General features: G+C 61.7%; 1 protein-coding gene across 5 annotated transcripts in view; it reads left to right on the plus strand.

Annotated features, from left to right (window-relative positions):
• The first annotated feature begins 2,450 nt into the window (after window positions 1–2,450).
• The window catches only part of ARHGAP8 (Rho GTPase activating protein 8), a 33,643-nt gene continuing 16,554 nt past the window's right edge, over window positions 2,451–19,539 (plus strand). The window contains exons 1-4 of one of the 5 annotated variants that reach the window (XR_013998171.1): window positions 2,451–2,538; window positions 11,722–11,841; window positions 13,433–13,579; window positions 18,660–18,747. Coding sequence is in view for 4 of the 5 variants with exons in the window: in XM_081128490.1 (XP_080984616.1) it covers window positions 11,739–11,841; window positions 13,433–13,579; window positions 18,660–18,747 (338 nt within the window). In the remaining variant the exon portion in view is untranslated. Of the gene's footprint in view, window positions 2,941–6,453; window positions 6,566–11,721; window positions 11,842–13,432; window positions 13,580–18,659; window positions 18,748–19,539 lie in introns of those variants that run through there. The other 4 variants (XM_081128490.1, XM_081128492.1, XM_081128491.1 and 1 more) reach the window with 4 other exon arrangements.

The following is a 19,539-nucleotide window of genomic DNA, read 5'->3' on the forward strand; positions in this document are numbered from 1 at the left end:
GGCCGGCCCGCGAGGGGAAACCTGGCCGGGGGACTTGGCTGGCCCACGAGGGGAAACCAGGCCCACGAGGGGAAACCAGGCCGGGGGGCCTGGCCCACTAGCGGCAGCGCAAGCCCCTGCCCTCTCGGGGTCTCAGGTCCCCGCCCCTGGCAAGGGTTGGAATGTGATCTCCCGGCCACCTCTGGCCCAAGCCGGCTGTCACACCAGCACTGCGCTGGGAAATTTTGCTTTCGTGGCTTCAATATGGTTTGAAGTGAACAAAGTCTGGGCTCAGCAGCTGGCAGGGAGAGTTAGTTTGGGAGGAAACAAAGGAGAAGCCTAAGGCCTGGGCCAGGACCTGCGTTTCTTCCTTCCTCCCAGCTCTCCACCCCCGGCGCTTGTTAATGCGGCCCCGGCTGCTTGGGGAGAACCTACCCTCCGACTTCATAAAGATGGGCGAGCGCAAGTTTAATAAAGCTGGGGACAAACGGCTCGGAGGGCAGTCCCTGGCTCTGCACCGGTCCTCCTCTCCTGCTGTCGCTAAGGGCTGGAAACGCAAGGAGCTATTGTTACCGCAACAAAGGGAACGGACTGACTGGCGGCCGCTGACTGCCCGAGCTTGGGGGAGGCAGGAGAGGGGACCCGAGAGGAGCCGCCTGGGCTTGGCGGCCCTTTCTGTTTCTGCGTCCTCTTACCATGAGCGGGGCCCACCTGCATCCCTGTGCCCGCAATCGCTGCGCGTTGCTGCTTTGCTTCGTGTATTTTAACATCACTCAGCTGTGGCCGTGGAATCTGTATGAGCTTCCCACAAAACACAAAAGCGAGGAGAGCCGCCCCCGCCCCCCACTTCTGCTAATACCAAGAAATGACGACGCCGGCCGGGGACCAGCTGGGGGTGTCCATGCAGAGTGCTTTTTACAAACAGAAAACGTGCCAATTGTCCCCCTTTCTCGAGAGACAGAGCGTACAGTGATGATTTAAAAAGAGATGTTTACACTCCACCAACGGGAAGGAGAACCCGGCACAAAGCTCCCGACGAAACCCATCAAGTGAGTTTCTGAGAAGGGCTTTGACGGAGAGAGGGGCCTGGTTCCTGGTCCACCCAGAGGCTCAGGTTTACGTGTGTGTTCAGCTAGGCCCGCAGCGCCCTCGGCCTTGTCGCCAACCCGAGTCCTTCGGAAGCAGGAGGTGCTAAGTAATAAACACCGTGCAAGCGTGCCCTGCGGGTTCAACAGCCTCGGCGAGGAAAAGGCGGGTGTGTGGATGGTGATAGACACGCGCTCCGTCGGATGGGTTGGGGATAACGCCTGCGATGCCCCGGGCTCGGGGCTAAGCCCTGGGGGACACTGCCGCGAGCAAATGAACAGCCTCGTGGCTCTGGCCCTCTGTGGAATGGTAACGACTAGTGTTTAGAGCCAGGCATGGGTCCCATTGCTTCTAACCCGTGTTCACTTACTCCGTGGTTGTCACTGGTGAAGCTGACTCTTAACTTTGGGGAAGATAAAAGTTTGGTCTGACTTCCTCCTGGTCCCTGGAATGATCATGCGTCTCAGGATTAGCCAGTTAGATGCCTTCCCTGAGATTTTTTTTCTGCTACTATCGGGACAGAAAGTCTTCACACTTTGTTTAAAAGGTATAAGGACATTTTATCATGCGATACTTTGTAAGAAATAGAAAGCGCAAACCAGATTAAGCAAGAAGAGAATTTATTCGGCACAGTTAATGAGAAAGTCCGGAGATAGAGCCAGTCTCAGGGCGGGTTTGATCCAGGGGCTCTGCCATGTCACTAAGGACCCGGTTCCTTGCCACTTTGGCTTCACCCTAAGCCTAGGTCTCTTTGTGGTCACAGGGCGTCTGCCTGGTGTCCCTAGTGCTCCAGGCTCCCTCATCTAGAGGAAAGGAGGGAGCAGGACGGGCTCCCCCCAACCTGCCAGGCAAGGTCCAGCAGCACCTGCCTCACACCCACGGCCTGGCCTGAGCTGCTCCCTGTGGCCCGATGAGCACCCGCGTGATTGGCTCAGGCCCGGGGTGAGGTCTGCGAGGAGTTGAGAGGAAACCTTCATCCAATCAATGCCCCCGAACGTGGGCACGGCGGGGATCCCACCCCTGGCCCTGAAGCCGCTGGGGGAGCATCTGTTGAAAGGCTGTTTCCTCCCAACTCCTCGCAGGTCTCACTCTGCAGGTCCCTCAAGTGGGGAACCCGGTGGGCAAGGGGAGGGCCTGCCCCACGCGTGGGTGCGGCGCCCAAGGCCGGCGGGACTCGGGGCCCCTCGCGCGCCCAGGTCCGGGCTTCCGAGCTCCGCCCCCTTCCCCGCCCACGGGGCGGAGCCACCCGCCCCATCCCCGCCCCGTCCCCCGGGGAGACTCAGCCGGACCCCGGGGCGCCCAGGGCTCCAGGGAAATGCTCGGGGGCGGGGCGGGGGCGGAGCGGGGGCCACGTCCGGGGCGGGGCCAGGTGAGCGGGCGGGGCCGAGCGCAGGTGCGGGGCGGAGCGCAGGTGCGGGGCGGAGCGCAGGTGCGGGGCGGAGCGCAGGTGCGGCGCCCGCGGGCTGCAGCCAGGTGAGCCGGGCGTCGGGGCGGGGGGAGCCCGCGGTGCCCGGGTGGCGACCTCGCGCGCGCTGGAGGCTGTGAGCCGGGCGGACCGCGCGCCCTGCGCAGGTGGGCGAGGCGGGCGCCCACCCTGGTTTTCCAGGAGCCGCGCCCCTCCCCTCTGTTCCCCTCTGTTCCCCTCTGTTCCCCTCTGCTCCCCTCCGCTCCCCCCCACCTCGCTCCCTCCCTGCCCCAGGCTTCTCTCCCGGGGGTCTCGCGTTGGGGTCGGGTCCGGCCGCGCTGACTCAGCCCGAGCTTTCTCTGGCCCCCGTTTCTCCTCCGCTGACTCGGGGTCTCCCGTCGGCCGGGCGCACCCCGCGGGGGCCTCTCAGCTCGTCTCCCCGACCCTGGGCGGCATCGACCGTCCCGCAGGTGAGAAAACTGAGGCAGAGCAGGTGCTGCGCGGATTGAAACTCAGAGGCTCGGGTGGGGGGCTGGCCTGCTCAGCGCGGGGGGATGGAACCCCAAAAGTGAGTAGGCCCGAAACAGATCGAGCGGGTCGGCAGCCTCCACAGCCGCCAGTTAGGGGCGAGGCCCTGACCGCTTTCGCTTTTCTCAAACCCTGGCGCGGGGCCAGCCTGAGAATTCCTGGGAGCTGCCTGGCAGCGGCAGACTTGGGGGTTCCCCAGCACCGCGGGGTGCAGGAGGCAGGAGGAGGAAGGCAGAATTCTCGAGACACCCAAGCAGAGGGAAGGAATTCCTGTGCTTCCCTGTTTGCCGGGGTGGGGACAGGGCTGACTGGGAGCGGGCTGTGGACTCAGGTTTTGTGGCCGTGGCCGTGGCCGTGTTGATTGGGGGGCTGTGAAATGCAGGGTGGACGTCTGTCCGGGTGAGAACTCAGAATTTAAGACTCAGCAGTAAGCTTCCTTGGATGGTCTCCGGTGGCAGCTTTAGAGTCTCTTTGTGAGCTCCCCCTTGGTGCAGTGACAGGCCGTTCCTCAGCCCCACCAGGGCCGGCGGGGAGTGGGGGACAAAGAGGGACACCCGGGGCACTAGCCAGAGCCCAGCTAGTCCGTGTGGACAGCCACATCCCCAGTCCCTGCCCACAGGGGGCCCAGTCCCTGCTCTCTGTGTGATAGAGTGGTCAAGGTGGGCTTCCTGGAGGAGGTGACAGCATTGAGGTGGAAGATGTGTAGGAGGTAGGCAGGGAAGGGTGTGGCGCTTTGTGGGCACACAAAGACTGGGGGACTGTATGTGCCTGGGGGTAACTCACGTGTAACGTGGGGGTAGAGATGCCTGTGGAGTACCGGGCAGGCGGAGCAGGTAGCAGCTGACCCGAGTCATTCAGGTGTGACCTCACTGAGATCTTTAACAGCAAGAGCTCAGGCCACCCCGGATGGAGGTGCCCGATACGCGGATCTTGCACCGCATTTGAAAATCCATCCCGTCGCCCGATTGTAGCCCCTTTCACTGCTGGGGAAACTGAGTCACGGAGGCAGCAGGAGGGTGAGAGAGGCACAGGAGGAGCCAGAGAGCTGTTCCTGAGCAGGTTACATTCCCTCTGCGGGGCTCAGCCTCCTGACCCATAAAACGACCCTGTTGGCTGCCCTCCCCCGGGATGGCCGTGGTCACCGCCACGAGGCCGTCAGGCCCTAACAGACGCTGGATGGTCTCAGCCTCACGAGGCAGGGATGGTCACTGTCCCCTTTCGCAGGTGAGGGAGCCGCGGCGGGGAGGGTTAGTGGCTTTCCGAGGTCGCAGGGCCGGTGAGCGGTGCTGTGGCTGTGGCGTCCACACCTTCCCCGCCGGGTCCTGTCACCTCCCGGGGCCCTGAGGTCTGCCCTCGGTGGACACACTCGAAGCCCGCCAGTGACTGCCCTTCAAGTCTGTGTGACATTAGCGTGGGGATATAAACGTGATGTTTTCCGTTTCTTTTCAGATAAATCACTTACCTTTCCCCTCAGCCCTCTGATTGAGGCTGATACCTGAGGAACACGTGCCACGTGCATCCAGAGGTTTTCCAGGCCTCCTGGGGGACATTTGCGGGGGCCCCCTCCAGGCCAGGCACTGTGGGGGTGGGGACAGCCTTGAAGATAACCTTGGGGGGGGCTCGCTGCAGGTGAGCTCGCCCGCCCTCCTGGGTCCTGCCCCAACCACCTTCATGTGCGGGCTCCTGGAACTTCTGGCAGCGGATCTGGCCACTGTCCAGGTTTCTGGGTCCCTGGAAGGCAGGAGACCGGGCTGAGGACTCTCCCCAAGTCCCCTCTCTGGCCTTTTTGTCACCTCTCACTTGGGCGTCATAAGCAGCAGCTTGTCCTGAGACCCAGGGACTGGTCGTTAACAGCCGGCTCTGTGGCCTTGAGTCGCTAACCAGAGCTGCCAGCCACTCTGCCTCGATTTCCCGTCTGTAAAACATGGACAGTGCTAATTCCTACTCGCGGGGTTAGTGGGAGGTTAAAATCAGTTAATTTGTGTAAAGTGCCGAAAACGGGGCGTGGCGCCGTGATGTGTGTTTGCACTTGTTAGTGTTAGTCCCAGGGTTTTATTCTAAGAACTTCAGCTGGGACTAATACTAATAAGTGCAAAAACAGGCAGGGCCTGGGGATGTGTCCCTGCCTTCCAGGGACCCAGAGGCCCCTGGGCACCTCCGCTGGCCGCCGGGTGGTGCGTGTGGAATGAACTTGCGGGGAACCTGCCACTGCCCAGGCTGAGGGCCAAGCAGCTCTTTCTTCCGTGACCCCGGACAGAGCAGGGCAGCCAATGGAGCTTTTCGGAGGAACTGGTTTGGCAGGCCCGGAGTCCAGAACCTTCCGGGGAGGTGACCCCTCCCCACCCGGTCATAACATTAAAACAAGCAAAGGAGAGCGTCAGGCAGGGGCCAGTGCATTTGTCATCCACAGGACGGCCCCAGGGGGCTGAGGCCAACACAAGCTCACCCCCCCCTGCTTTCGCATGCCCATCCGCTCACCCCAGACCTCCAGCCGCTCACAGAGGTCAGAGTAGGGGTGGTGGCCGACACTGCGGAGAGATAGGGGTCTCTGGGTGGGGTAGAGAGGGGATTGCAACCGGGACCCTGGTCTGGGAGGTACAGTGTCCTGGGACCTGGGGCGCTTTCTCTCTCTGGCCACGTTGAGGGAAAGCATTTGACCTGGCTGAGCTGTAACCAGATCTTTCTGTCAAGAGGCATCTGGAGGTGGAGAGTAGGTTTATTTGAACCTTGTGGATCCTGCGTCAGTTTCCAAGGAGGCCAGTGAGGCGGTAGATTTGAATTCAGACTGAACAATTGAATTGGACTTGAGGCAATGATAATAATAGAAACCACCGTGGGTCACTTACTCCCCTGCAGAAGCCGCCCCGCGTTCCAGGTAGAGGGGGCGGAACGTGCAAAGGCCCTGAGGCAGGAACGAGGTGTCGTGATTGAGGGGCAGCCCGAGGCCACAGTGGCGGGAGCAGAGAGAATGGGGCGAGTGGAGGTGGAATGAGATGAGTTCTGGAGGGTGGCAGAGCCAGGCTACAAGCAGTCTTTCAGGTGTTTGTAGGGGTTGGAGTTTTATTCTGAGAATTACAGGAAGCTGTTGGCCCTGAGAGGCTGCCATGAGAGGCGCGGAGTAGGCAGTTGGGACATTCGAGTCCAGAGTTTGGGGAGAGGTCTGTTCTGAGTTCTGAGATTTAACATCCCTTAGGCAGGAGAGGAGAGGGCTCAGGGTCCCCGCACCCCGACAGGTCTGAGCATGGGTGATGGAGGTTATGGCAGAGGCCCCGGCTGTGTCCTTTTTGGGGAGAGAGCAGCCTGGGCGGCAGAGAGTGGAGGGAGCGAGGGGGCACTGGGAGTGACCTGGGAATGTGGCATGGCCTTGAATGCCAGGCACTATCTTGTGCCTAACCCCTTATTTTTACTTTTTTTTTAAATCTTCACCCAAGGATATTTTTTCCATTGCTTTTCAGAAACAGTAGAAGGGAGAGAGAGAGAGAGAAACATTGGTGTGAGGGAGACGCATTGGTTGGTTGCCTTGCGAACGGGCCCTGACCAGGACCAGGGATCGAGCCTGCAACTAAGGTACGTGCCCTTGACTGGAATCGAACCCAGGACCCTTCAGTCCGTGGGCCGGCGCTCTAACCACTGAGCCAAACTGGCCAGGGCTGTTCTCTCATTTAACAGCCCCCCCCCATAAGCTCCTGCTCATGTCCCTGGCCTGGGTGAGTGCTGAGACTCAGGTGTGGGTCAGAAATGGCCCCGGCTGTCAGGGAGCACACAGTGATAGGTCAGGAGGACACACAGACACAGGCTGCAGGTGACGAAGGCTGTGATGGAGCCGGGGCTGCCAGAGCTCAGAGGAAGCCCCTCTCCTAGCCTGGGGTGGGTGAGGCATCTGGGGGCGACAGGACACTTGAGAATGTAATGAACAGAAAACCCAACTCTGAGCTGGCCCAAAAGTCAAGGCGGATACATCGGCCATGTAGCTGAAACGGTCTGGGGATGGCACGGAGATCAGGTGTGGCTTGATCAGGGCTTAGCAATCGCTGCCTTTTTGGTGGGCCTCTGGATCTTCAAGGGGGCAGTGAGTGGTCCTCTCCTGACACACGGCTCTTCTTCCCCAGAAGCACCTGGAAGCTTTTCCTGGTGCCTCCCGGGCCTGAATGAGCTCATCACTATCCTGTGGCCAAGGAAATAGTCATGTCCCGATGGTCTCAACTCGGCTTCCCCACAGGCCTTTGAAGCAGGAGATGGGATTTCTCTTAGTAATGAGCGGGCTCTGGAGGCGGGGTGGGTCAGCTCCTGGCTGTACAGGCGAGAGGTGCTCCCAGGTGAGCCCAGGAACCCCCTGCAGAGCGAGGCGGTGGGAGCAGCCCCGAGTCTTGACGTCGGTGTCTGCGAGGACCACAGGGCGAGGGAGGGGGGCCCCAGCGGCTCTTTACAGACCCCCTTGCCCTTTCTGAGTACCAAGAGTCCCTGGGACTTGGGGACAGGCCTCCAACAAGGTCATGTAGCGAGTCACAGCTCGTTTGGACCTTGCTTCAGCCACCTTGGGTATCTCACTCAAGTGTCATGCCCAAATTCCTGCGGCTTCTGGCCCCGCTATCCAGCACCTGCTGCTGGCGTGTCGGAGACCCAGTGGTGTTTGTGAGGAAGAGTGGGCAGTGGGGGTTGGAGCAATACATTTGTGACAGCTGAGACAAAGGGGTGAAAATTACTGTTTACGGGGTGCCACTAGAAGACCCTAGAATCCCAGCTCAGTGGAGACCCCTTCTCAGCCAAGAGCAGGAATCCCTGCCCCTCCCACCTGTTTCAGCCCTTTTCTCTCTGGGCTCGGTGCCCCCCCAGAAATAAGGCTCAGGCCAGGATGGTGGTCCCAGACCGGAGCCAGGCCGTGCAGGTGCCGTAGTGAGCTCTTCCCCTGTGTGCCCTGAGCCCCCCCAGCCTCTCAGATGAGATTTGGTGCTAATTTGCCCGAGGTAAGTCGGTGTTAATGTGTAGTTACTGCGTTTAGATAATTGCTGTGAGGGTCTATTTATGTGCAAATATATTTTTACAGCAACAAACCATTTTGCTGTGCGTTATAAATAGAATAGTCGCGTGATTTGAAATCCCTGTTGCGTGACGGCCACGTGGTCCACGTCTCCGGCTGGCAGCGGCCCACGCTGATGGCCCCTCCTCAGTGCCCCAGTCCCCATCCTGATGGCTCCTCGGGCCCCAGGCCGGGCTCAGAGGGAGAGGGCTTGACGGGCAGGCCGGGCAGGAGCCGAGGTGCAGACCCGGGTGGAGGGTGAGGTGGGGATAGAAACACCTCTCGGGCTGGGTGCCCAGAGCAGCTACATTAAAAGGTCATTTTCAGGGAAGGGGGAAATAGGATTGTCTTAAGATGTAAAAATGAACAAGTGTTAAAGATGTTCTTTGACTCAGGAGGGAACTGGCAGATGTTATCTCTGGTTGAAATAAGAATCTGAAGGACAGAGGCATTTGTAGGTCAGGAATATAGAAATGAAAGCGCAGTGGGGGCAAATTTGGGGCATTTGGGGGAGGAAGGGAGAGAAGGGACTGGAACTTCTACTGGACAGGACAGAGGTGCTGCCTACAGACAAGAATGATTTGTGTCGCCTCCGTTATCTACAACTTGCAGGCTTGTAACCGCTCCCAGAGGACGTCAGATATCCGAGGGGTAGATAACCCAGGGGGCGTCCTCTTGTCTGAACAATGCACGCTTTCCGGGCACAGGCTGGTCCCACAGTCACAAGAAGGCCCCGGGGGGGACCCGTAGCGACCGCCGGGAAATTGATCGGTAGCCTGAGATTTAAGTAACAGCTCAGACGACCTTCCATGAAGAGGGGTGGGGTCCCCTTACAAAGATGGGCGACCAGACGGCCTGGAAACAAAGGTGGGAAAGAATTAACTGTGGGTGGCGGGGTATTGGATGTGGCTTTTCGCTTGCATTTTTTAAAAAAATGTTTGACATTTCCCATCAGGCCAGGAGTCCTTCTGGCTCTAGGCTGGAGTCGGAAGATCTGGTTTGGAGACAGTTCTCCACGAACTTACCATGTGGCTTTCGTTTGGGCGGGTCCCTTACCCCCTCTGGGCCTCAGTTTTCTCTACAGCGACAGTTGAGGGCACACGATGTTCACGGGGATCCTTTCCGGCTCCGCTGTTCTGCGATTCCTGTGTTTCACGGGAAGGAGGGATCTGAGCGTGTAAGAGGCTTGTGTCAGATGACCTGGTCCAGAGAAACAGAGCTTATGGGAGATATTGGAGATATTTGTCTACAGCCATCCACCTGTACCCACGGGGACTCGTCCCGGGGCCCTGCAGGGACCTGACGACGCGGGCGCTCAGGCCCATGTATAAAATGGTGTGGTATTTGCACAGAACTAGCACACACTGCCGTGTGTATTAGGCACCTCTAGCTCACTTATAACTCCTAGTGCAGCCTAAGTGCCCGTGAAGACTTGTTACACTGTATTTCCAGGTAATAATCACAGGCTCAGTACAGATGCAGCCGCGGGGACTAACTGCGCAACAATGTAACACTGTAAAAAGGATGCTTTGGATCTGTGGTCGGTTGAAGCTGCTGACACAGAGGGCAGACTCTGTAGAGAGATCGGGGGCGCTGTGTTCCTGCCACTGTGGGGACCAGGCTGGGAACTCGGCGGGAGCGCAGGTTGTGGTCTTCAGGCAGAATTCCTTCCCTGGAAAACCTGGGGTTCTGCCCTTGGGGCCTTTACCTGACTAGACAAGGCTCACCCACACCTGGGGACGGTCTGCTGTGCTCAGAGTCACTGACTGCTGGTGTCCACCGCATCCATATGCACCTCGCAGCAGCACCTGGATGGGCGTCTGACCGAACGGCTGACACGTGGACATCCATCACAAGGCGGGAGGGACCAGCCGCACCCCTGTGGGGACGCACCGCTCCCATGGGTGCCCTCCAGCTGCCCGGCGCCAGCTGAGGCTCCTGGGCCTGGAGAGCGTGGACTGACTGTGTGGGGCCCGTGGGAGCAGAGCGCTGGCCTCCCCGGGGAGTGCCCAGGGCCCTCCCCGCCGACCAGGCGCAGCAGGGGTGGGGAGCGGCCCCCAGGCTCTGGTGCAAGCCCATGGGGCACCCGAGCCAGTGGGCGGGCCATAGTTTATTCTCGGCTATAGGACTGTGGGTGGGTGGAGGCTCACAGGGCTCCCCGACCCCACAGATCCCCCCCAACTAGCTGTTGTTGCCACGACAAAGCATGGATTATGGGTGACACGCGCCGAAGTGTGCAAACTTCAGAACAAATAATAGTGTCCGTGCCTTTTGAGAAGCGATCAGGGGAGCGATTTCAAACCTGTAAGGGGAAAAGGGACTTAAGTGCCCCTGTTTGGTGAAAGCGGAGTCTGGAGGCAAAACAGGCCCCCTGGCTTCAGAGGCTCCGAGGGTCCAAGTCCCCTCACCTCCTGCACCTGGCCCCAGGCCGGTTGCGTGGCCCACAGACAAATGACGGAGGTCTCAGCTCCCCAGCCCCCCCCCCAGCTCCCTGCAGCACTGCCTTGGCTGCCGCCAGAGCTCTGGGTGGAGGCGATTGAGTTTCTTTTCTCACTTTCACTGCAGGTAGGGACTGGCTCCTGGCCAGGTGTGGGCACAGGGTCCCAGGCCTGGGTGTCTCCCCTGCGCCCTCCCTGCTCCCCAGCGATCTGCTCCAGCTTGGAGAAGGCTGGACTTGGAGGGTGGTTGTGGGTTCCTTGTGAGGAGAAGGTGGGCAGCGGGGCCTGGGGGGGCCCAGGTGGGGCATTGCTGGGCTCCACTGCCTGGCGCTCTGTGCCCGCATCCTGCCAGGGAGCAAACCCGATCCTGTGTGTGCACCGGGCCCCGGCCAGCTGGCTGTCCGCTCCCATCTGCCTCCCTGCCCTCCAGGGTCAGGTGACCTCGGAAGAACCGGGGATGCAGGCCTGGGGGTGCTGTGGGCAGGAGGTGGTGGCAGGCCCAAGGTTGGTATGAAATGTGGGTCGTTGTGATGTAGAATTGTATGCGCAGGAGCGGGGTGGAGTGTCACAGTGAGGGGCTTGCTGGGGGTGACGGCTCAGGGCTGCCAGCAGAGAGGAGCCAGGACACGTGTGTACACGTGCGTGTCTGTGTGTGCCTGTGTGTGCATTGTCACCGCTTTCAAAAGGACCCTTGCTATCTAGCTGTCACCTCTCTAATCGCGCCTCCCCCAGCCCCTGGCAGCCGCTCGTCGACTTCCTGTCCCTATCAGCGGGATCGGACAGCATGTGGCCTTTTGTGTCTGGCTGCTTCCACGCAGCGTAATGTTTTCAAGGGTGATCCGCATCCTGGTGTGTGTCAGTACTTCATTCCTTTTATGGACGTATAATATTCTGTTGTTTGGATGCAAATGGATTTTTTTAGATTTACGCAGGTCAGTTGAAGTACCGTCCCGGGCACAGGGTAACCCCCGGCTTTAGTTCTGGTTACTAGCTGTGCAGCCATGAGCAGTTCTGAATGGCCTTGGCCGGCCTCAGTTACCCGCTCTATACAGTGGGTACAGGAATGAGTGTGCGTATTTCCGAGGGAGGTGGCGAGGCAGGCGCGATGGTGTCCTGGACACTCGTGGGCCCTGCGGGTGCTGTTCCCACCCCCACTGCCCTCCGCCCTGCTCTCCCGGGGACACGGGGCTGGCTGGTGAGAGGGAGCCCCGTCCAGGGACGCGTGTGAAATCCCCCCCCCCGCCGGGTTCCGTGTGCTTCTCCCTCAGGGCGTCGGAAGGACCCCATGCCCGGATCCCCAAGAGTTGGCATCGTGACAGTGAACCTGGGCCACTCCGCCCACCAGCAGAGCATGTCCCTGCCGGAGCTGGAGGAGCTGGCGGAAATAGGTATAAGTGTGTTCGCCCCTGGTGTCTCTGTGTCCTCTCTTTAAAAAAAAAAATACCTCTTTTTTGATTTTAGAGAGAGAGGAAGGGGGGGAGAGAGACAGAAGCATCAGTGAGAGAGAAACATCACCGATTGGCTGCCTCCTGCGCCCCCTGCTGGGGATCCAGCCCGCAGCCCCGCCTGTGGCCTTGTGGGAATCGAGCCAGCGGCCTCCTGGTTCCTAGGCGGATGCTCGACCGCTGAGCCAGGCCGGCCGGGCCCCCTCTTCTCACAGAGACAGCGTCATCGGGTTCAGCGCGACCTCATCTGACTCATTTCATCTCTAAGGTCACTGTTTCCAAATAAGGTCACGTCCCGAGGTTCCAGGCAGACAAGAGTGTTAGAGGGACCCTATTGAGCCCGTGCACCCGGGACCGCAGTCCACCTGACCTGGGACTTGAAGTCCCCGCCCTTTACCAGCAGAAGACATTTCCCAAAGACCCTCGGCGTGTTTTGGGAGAAGGAACCGCCCCTTCCAAAACTCACCGTCGGAAGACTGCACGTTCTTTCTGCCTCGTAGTGCAGCGACCCGGGGTCCGCCCACAATGCCCGCCCCGGCTGTGCGCCCGCCGCCGGGGCCGGCATCTCTCAGCAAGGGCCCGAGTCAGAATTTGGAGCTGGGAAACCGAGTTCAAGTCCACACCTGGTGCCAGTCAGCAGGGTGACCTTGGGGGAGTCATTCCCCTTCTCTGAGCCTCAGTCTCCACTCCCGTCGGTGTGGAGGCCAGTAGCCAGCCCTCGGGTCTCATTTTTCTTCTTCCATGGTGCTGCACACTGAGCGGCACATAGTGGGTGCACAGCAGAGGTGGGCCCATGGGTGCACAGGAGAGACGGGTGCATAGTGGGTGCACAGTAAAGGTGGGTGCATAGTGGGTGCACAGGAAAGACGGGTGCATAGTGGGTGCACAGTAAAAGTGGGTGCATAGTGGGTGCACAGGAGAGACGGGTGCATAGTGGGTGCACAGTAAAGGTGGGTGCATAGTGGGTGCACAGGAGAGACAGGTGCATAGTGGGTGCACAGTAAAGGTGGGTGCATAGTGGGTGCACAGGAGAGACGGGTGCATAGTGGGTGCACAGTAAAAGTGGGTGCATAGTGGGTGCACTGGAGAGACGGGCGCATAGTGGGTGCACAGTAAAGGTGGGTGCATAGTGGGTGCGCAGGAGAGACGGGTGCATAGTGGGTGCACAGTAAAGGTGGGTGCACAGGAGAGACGGGTGCATAGTGGGTGCACAGTAAAGGTGGGTGCATAGTGGGTGCACAGGAGAGACGGGTGCATAGTGGGTGCACAGTAAAAGTGGGTGCATAGTGGGTGCACTGGAGAGACGGGCGCATAGTGGGTGCACAGTAAAGGTGGGTGCATAGTGGGTGCGCAGGAGAGGCAGGCGCATAGTGGGTGCACAGGAGAGGCAGGCGCATAGTGGGTGCACAGTAAAGGTGGGTGCATAGTGGGTGCACAGCTGCGGCATGGTGACCTCCTATAGAAAGCCGTCAGGAGGCCCCCCTCCTTCCTGGAGAGCACAGCTGACTTCCTCTCACCCTCGTTGTCTCCGTAGAGCTGCAGAGAGATGAGGAGGAGGCGGCAGCCGTCCCGGGCGCCGTGAGGAGACCCTCGGCGGTGCCCACAGCTGGCCAGGACCCTGCACTGAGCGTGAGCCACCCCTTCTACGACGTGGCCAGACACGGCATCCTGCAGGTGGGAGGTGAGTCCCAGCTGGGTGGTCCCCGGAGCACCCACAGCGCAGCCTCCCTCCCCCCCGTGCCCCGCGCCAGCCGGGCTGTACCCGCGGAGCGAGAGCCACCCCAGGAACTCACGTGCCTGCCAGTGTTTTGAAAAAAGCAAATGATATACCTGTCGGCCTCCGGGGACAGTGAGGACCTGGAACTGTTGCCTCCTGTTCCTTTGGGAGTGGCACGTGCCACTCCAGGACCCCAGCAAGGGCTCTACTCCAGGTGTAACCGCATGTCACTCCCACCAAGGGGGTCCCCAGGGTTTCCTCCCCCAGGTGCCACTTGCCCCGTACTGAGCATCGAAACCACACCCGGGAACCAAAGACTTGTCACAGCAACATTGAAACGACCTGTCGTTACTTACGGGATTCCACAGTGGGCCAAATGGAAGCTTTGTAGCATTTTCACTCTCAAGATAGTGTTTTGTTTCTGTTTTTTGAAATTTTATTTATTGGTTTCAGAGAAAGAGAGAGAAGAAGGGAGAGAGAGAGAGACGCTGGTTTGCTGCTCCACTTATGCGGCCCTGATTGATTCTTGTATGTGCCCTGACTGGGGATCGAACCCGCAACCTCGGAGTATCGGGACGACGCTCTAACCAACGGAGCTACCCGGCCAGGGCTTCAGATAGTGTTTTGTGAATAAAGTTGGTTTAAGTATTTCCAGAAGTGGTCACCCTCCGGGGCCGAGGCTGCAAGCTCAGCGGGAGATTCGATGGCGGGAAGAGGTGTGAGCGGAGGGAAAGTTCTGGACCCCAGGGTCAGAGGCGGTGGGAGGTGTCATCTCAGACGCCGAAGGAGCGAGTGACAGAGGAGAGATGAGAGGGACACCCGGGATGTGGTCCTGCGGGATGACCGGTCACCCCCCCCACGCCCAGATCTTCCCTTTCAACCTGTTTGGACCCAGCGGGGCTTCCCTGCAGGTCGCAGGCTAAACCAGTCTTCAGAAGTCCTTTTACTTCTGCAGAAACGTTAGCAGCCTTAGAACAACACCCCAAACACACCCCAGTCACGCCCAGTGGAGTCGCCGCTGCCTGGCTGGGGCTCCTGCTGCCTCCCTGGGGCCCCCACTGTCTCCCTGGGGCCCCCGCTGCCTGGCTAGGGTCCCCGCTGCCTCCCTGGGGCCCCCGCTGCCTCCCTGGGGCCCCCGCTGCCTCCCTGGGGTCCCCGCTGCCTCCCTGGGGCCCCCGCTGCCTGGCTGGGGTCCCTGCTGCCTCCCTGGGGCCCCCGCTGTCTCCCTGGGGTTGCGGCTGCCTCCCTGGGGCCCCCGCTGCCTGGCTGGGGTCACCGCTGCCTCCCTGGGGTCCCCGCTGTCTCCCTGGGGTTGCGGCTGCCTCCCTGGGGCCCCCGCTGCCTGGCTGGGGTCCCCGCTGCCTCCCTGGGGCCCCCACTGCCTGGCTGGGGTCCCCGCTGCCTCCCTGGGGCCCCCACTGCCTCCCTGGGGCCCCCGCTGCCTGGCTGGGGTCCCCGCTGCCTCCCTGGGGCCCCCGCTGCCTGGCTGGGGTCCCCGCTGCCTCCCTGGGGCCCCCGCTGCCTCCCTGGGGCCCCCGCTGCCTGGCTGGGGTCCCTGCTGCCTCCCTGGGGCCCCCGCTGCCTGGCTGGGGTCACCGCTGCCTCCCTGGGGTCCCCGCTGTCTCCCTGGGGTTGCGGCTGCCTCCCTGGGGCCCCCGCTGCCTGGCTGGGGTCCCCGCTGCCTCCCTGGGGCCCCCGCTGCCTGGCTGGGGTCCCCGCTGCCTCCCTGGGGCCCCCGCTGCCTCCCTGGGGCCCCCGCTGCCTCCCTGGGGCCCCCGCTGCCTGGCTGGGGTCCCCGCTGCTTCCCTGGGGCCCCCGCTGCCTCCCTGGGGCCCCCGCTGCCTGGCTGGGGTCCCCGCTGCCTCCCTGGGGCCCCCGCTGCCTGGCTGGGGTCCCCGCTGCCTCCCTGGGGCCCCCGCTGCCTCCCTGGGGTCCCCGCTGCCTCCCTGGGGCCCCCGCTGCCTGGCTGGGGTCACCGCTGTCTCCCTGGGGTTGCGGCTGCCTCCCTGGGGCCCCCGCTGTCTCCCTGGGGCCCCCACTGCCTCCCTGGGGCCCCCGCTGCCTCCCTGGGGCCCCCACTGCCTCCCTGGGGCCCCCGCTGCCTCCCTGGGGCCCCCGCTGCTGGGCTCTGCACTTAATCGCCCTCCCTCAGCCGTGATGGATCCCCCGGAGCAGGCGAGAGGCGCGGTGCCGGGAACCGTTTCTCCATCACAAACAGGGCTTCTCCCGCCTCCAGACCGTGAACGATGCTTGTTGTAAACACAGGGGAGAAACAGGGCCATGAATTAAACCAGCGCCTCGAGGAACCTGCCTGTTATCGATGGGTTTCATTTCCTTCCGTGGTACATCATTCTGAAGCCCGCCTTTGGGGCCCTGGCCTGTTAGTGGGTGACAGTGAAGGGTGTTCACTCATCGTGACTGATGTTGACACGGTCGCTGTGGCGACTGCTTAATACAGTGTAGGGGCTGGATGTCCCGGGGTCCCCGCAGCTGGGGAGTGCGGGGGGCCTCCCCGCTGGGATCGCAGGGTTCCCAGGGGCAGAGGAAGGGGGGGGCTGGGCTGGGCTGCGCCCTCGGAGTCAGCCAGCTGGGAGCGTGAGCCCGGCTCTGCCTCCCTGGGCCTCAGTTTCCTCCCCGTGAACGAAGCAGCAGCCCCGGAAGCACCCAGCGCCCTGCCCGGCTCCTCACGGGTCAAGTTTATTGAGCACTTACTGTGTGCAGGCACTATGCCAACTTTAAGTTACAGTTTTAGCCCTTCCTGTGCCCTCAGCGCCTGTGGTATCACTGTCTCCCTATCGCAGGTGGGCAGAGGCTGGGCCAGGCTGCCGGCTGGGGGCGGGCGGGATCCGGCCCCGTGGGCCGAGCGCCTTTTCACTTGTTATTATTTCACTTTTCAAACCCATCTGATGTCGAGAAAGGAACACAAGGAGCCCAGGTTACCCACCGCTGCCCCCCCGGAAGCTTTGTTGGATGTTGGTTGAATGTGAATAATGCTGTGACGTTACTTCGGCCGGACGTTTAGAAATTTGTTGCTATGGAAAGAAAATGCTGAGTCAGTGGCCCTCTGGGTCGTGAGGGGAGTGAAGGCTCCTGTGGCAGCCCACCCTCCCCGAGCGGAGCGGCCTGCTGTCGATGGGCCCCGGAGGGCAGGCGCTCTCCCGGGGCCGTGGGCAGGCGGGGCCGCGGCTGGTCATCCTCTCCAGAGCCGAGCGCACAGTGGGCCCTCAGCAAACGCTGTTTCACCTGATCTTTTACCCACCGAATTGTTTAGTGCATCCCCGAGACCCTCCACGAGGCCTGATTTCAGGAATAACATCGCTGCTCAATAGGAACTTTCCCAACTTCAGAGGCAAACTCTCTTTCCTGTCCGCCCCCCGGCGAGCACAGACTGGGGGGGGGAGGTGGACCCCTGGCCTCCCAGGTGGTGGGACGGGGTTGAGAAAATAGTTTGTCCCCCCAGACACAGCCACCAATGTTTTGTGTGGAAAACGCCCATTAGGCAGGGGACGGGAGGAAACGGGTGGGCTCCCCCGTGGCCCTTTCAGACAGCGCTTTCCAGGCAAGTGGCAGGCAGGCCGGCGTCGCGGGGGAGCGCGGTGGGCACTGCGCCGGCTCTGGATTCCGCCTTCAGAGGGCTGCCGGGCTCCCGTGCAGACCCGTGTGTGTGCGTGCGTGCACACGTGTGCACTGTGGGTGTGCACGTGGGTGTGCACATGCGTGTGCGTGCACCGTGTGTGTGCACGTGCGTGTGCCTGCACCGTGGGTGTGCACGTGTGTGTGTGCGCACTGTGTGTGTGCACGTGCGTGTGCCTGCACCGTGGGTGTGCACGTGTGTGTGTGCGCACTGTGTGTGTGCACGTGCGTGTGCCTGCACCGTGGGTGTGCACGTGTGTGTGTGCGCACTGTGTGTGTGCACGTGCGTGTGCCTGCACCGTGGGTGTGCACGTGTGTGTGTGCACACTGTGTGTGTGCACGTGCGTGTGCCTGCACCGTGGGTGTGCACATGTGTGTGCACTGTGTGTGTGCCTGTGCGTGTGTGCACCGTGGGTGTGCACGTGCGTGTGCCTGCACCGTGGGTGTGCACGTGTGTGTGTGCACTGTGTGTGTGCCTGTGCGTGTGTGCACTGTGTGTGTGCACGTGCATGTGCCTGCACCGTGTGTGTGCACGTGTGTGTGTGCATTTGTGTGCCTGTGTGTGTGCAGCCTGGATTCGATGCCTCCCAGAGCCGGAGGGGTGTGGGACCACTTTGCTGTCACTCACTCCAGGTGAGCATCTGAAGGCAGATGTACTTTACAAGGACCGTGAGTCGTGCACCTTTCTGGAAGGGCCGGGTGCCCTTCTTCAGGTTCCCGGCCATCTGTCTATAATCGGTCCTTCAGCCAGTCCGTAAATGGTTACTGGACAAAACCTGAGCAGCAGCCTGGAGTCTGGGGCACAGGTGGTTAGACGGGGGGTCGGTCCTCAAGGGGCCCCCACCCAGCTGTCCCGAGCAGGGCGAGCACGGATGTGTCGAGACAATCACAGGGCGACCCGGGACATGATGGGGGCCGGGACCAAGCACCCGTGCTTCTGCGAGGGCTCCTGCACCCCGAGTGGTCACACCCTTAGCAGCTATCCCCCAGGCCGCCCGGCTTTCTCCAGGGCCGAGTCCTGGGGAGCCCTTGGGGGGGGGCAGTGCTTTAATTTTGTGGGTGGAGGCAGCAGGCCGAGTGGCAGGCACTGGCTTTGAAGCCAGTCAGACCTAGATCTCAGTCCCAGGTGCCCTCGCATGCTGGGTGGCCTGGTGCTGACGACCACCCACTGGCCCCGGGTTTCCGTTTGTGGTGCTGGGGAGCTTGTTTGCAGCAGGCAGGCCGGCGGGGAAGACGGACTTGGCCGCTGCACCCGAGCGTCGCGTAGCAGACTCGGCTGTGTGCCGGCACCTGACCTCAGCTCGGTGCGCCGGTCAGGAGGCGGCCATGCTCGTTCATGCCCGTGGGGCTCCGGGGAGGCCGCCCGGGGCGCTGGTGCCTCGGCGAGGCTCATGCCCATGTCTTCCTACAGGGGAGGACCGCCTCGGGCGACGCATCATCACGTTCAGCTGCTGCCGGATGCCCCCCTCGCACGAGCTCAACCACAGGCGCCTGCTGGAGTAAGTCCCACCCTGTGGCTGTGCCCGTCCACGCGCCCCTCCCGGGCACGCACCGGCCCGCACACGCCTCCCTGTGCTCGCACCGGCCCGCACACGCCTCCCTGTGCTCGCGCCGGCCCGCACACGCCTCCCTGTGCTCGCGCCGGCCCGCACACGCCTCCCTGTGCTCGCGCCGGCCCGCACACGCCTCCCTGTGCACGCACCAGCCCTTGCACACGCCCCTCCATCACTCAGCGCAGAACCGTTGTTCAGGGTCAGAGGCTGACATACATACACTGACTAGGGGATCCCCAGGCAGGTGTCACATCGACTGCCAGGTCCCCAGACCCGCCCAAGGGACTGCTCCCTCTCCAGCCCAAGGTGGCTTCAGGGCCAGTCCTGAGCTTTGACCTTAAGCCTCAGCGCCCTTTTGGGCCTCCCTGTCTGTCAGAGCCCTTTCCATATGTCCGTCCGTCCCCCGCCCCCCAGGCCCTCTGCATTTGCTGTTTCCTGCTCAGAAGGAAGCACCTTCCACTTACCTGTGTCTGGCCTCAGCCACCATCACCCCTGCCCCTTGCCACTGGCATCGGCACACTCTGTGCGAGGGCCACGCTGCTTCCAGTGCCCCCTCCTGGTGGGGCCAGTGAGCTGCAGGCGAGCAGGGCACCACTGGCACCTTTGTCTGGAGTCGCCTCTGGGTGAGCGGGAGACCTCAGCCCGGACACACTCCACTGGGGGGAGGAAGCCTCGCTCTGGGGACAGCTCCTGCTCCACACGTGGCCACTGTTTCCACCACACGTTCTCCCTGTCCAG

This window comes from Miniopterus schreibersii (assembly GCF_964146895.1).
Source record: "Miniopterus schreibersii genome assembly, chromosome: 2".
NCBI classification, from domain to species: Eukaryota; Metazoa; Chordata; class Mammalia; order Chiroptera; family Miniopteridae; genus Miniopterus; species Miniopterus schreibersii.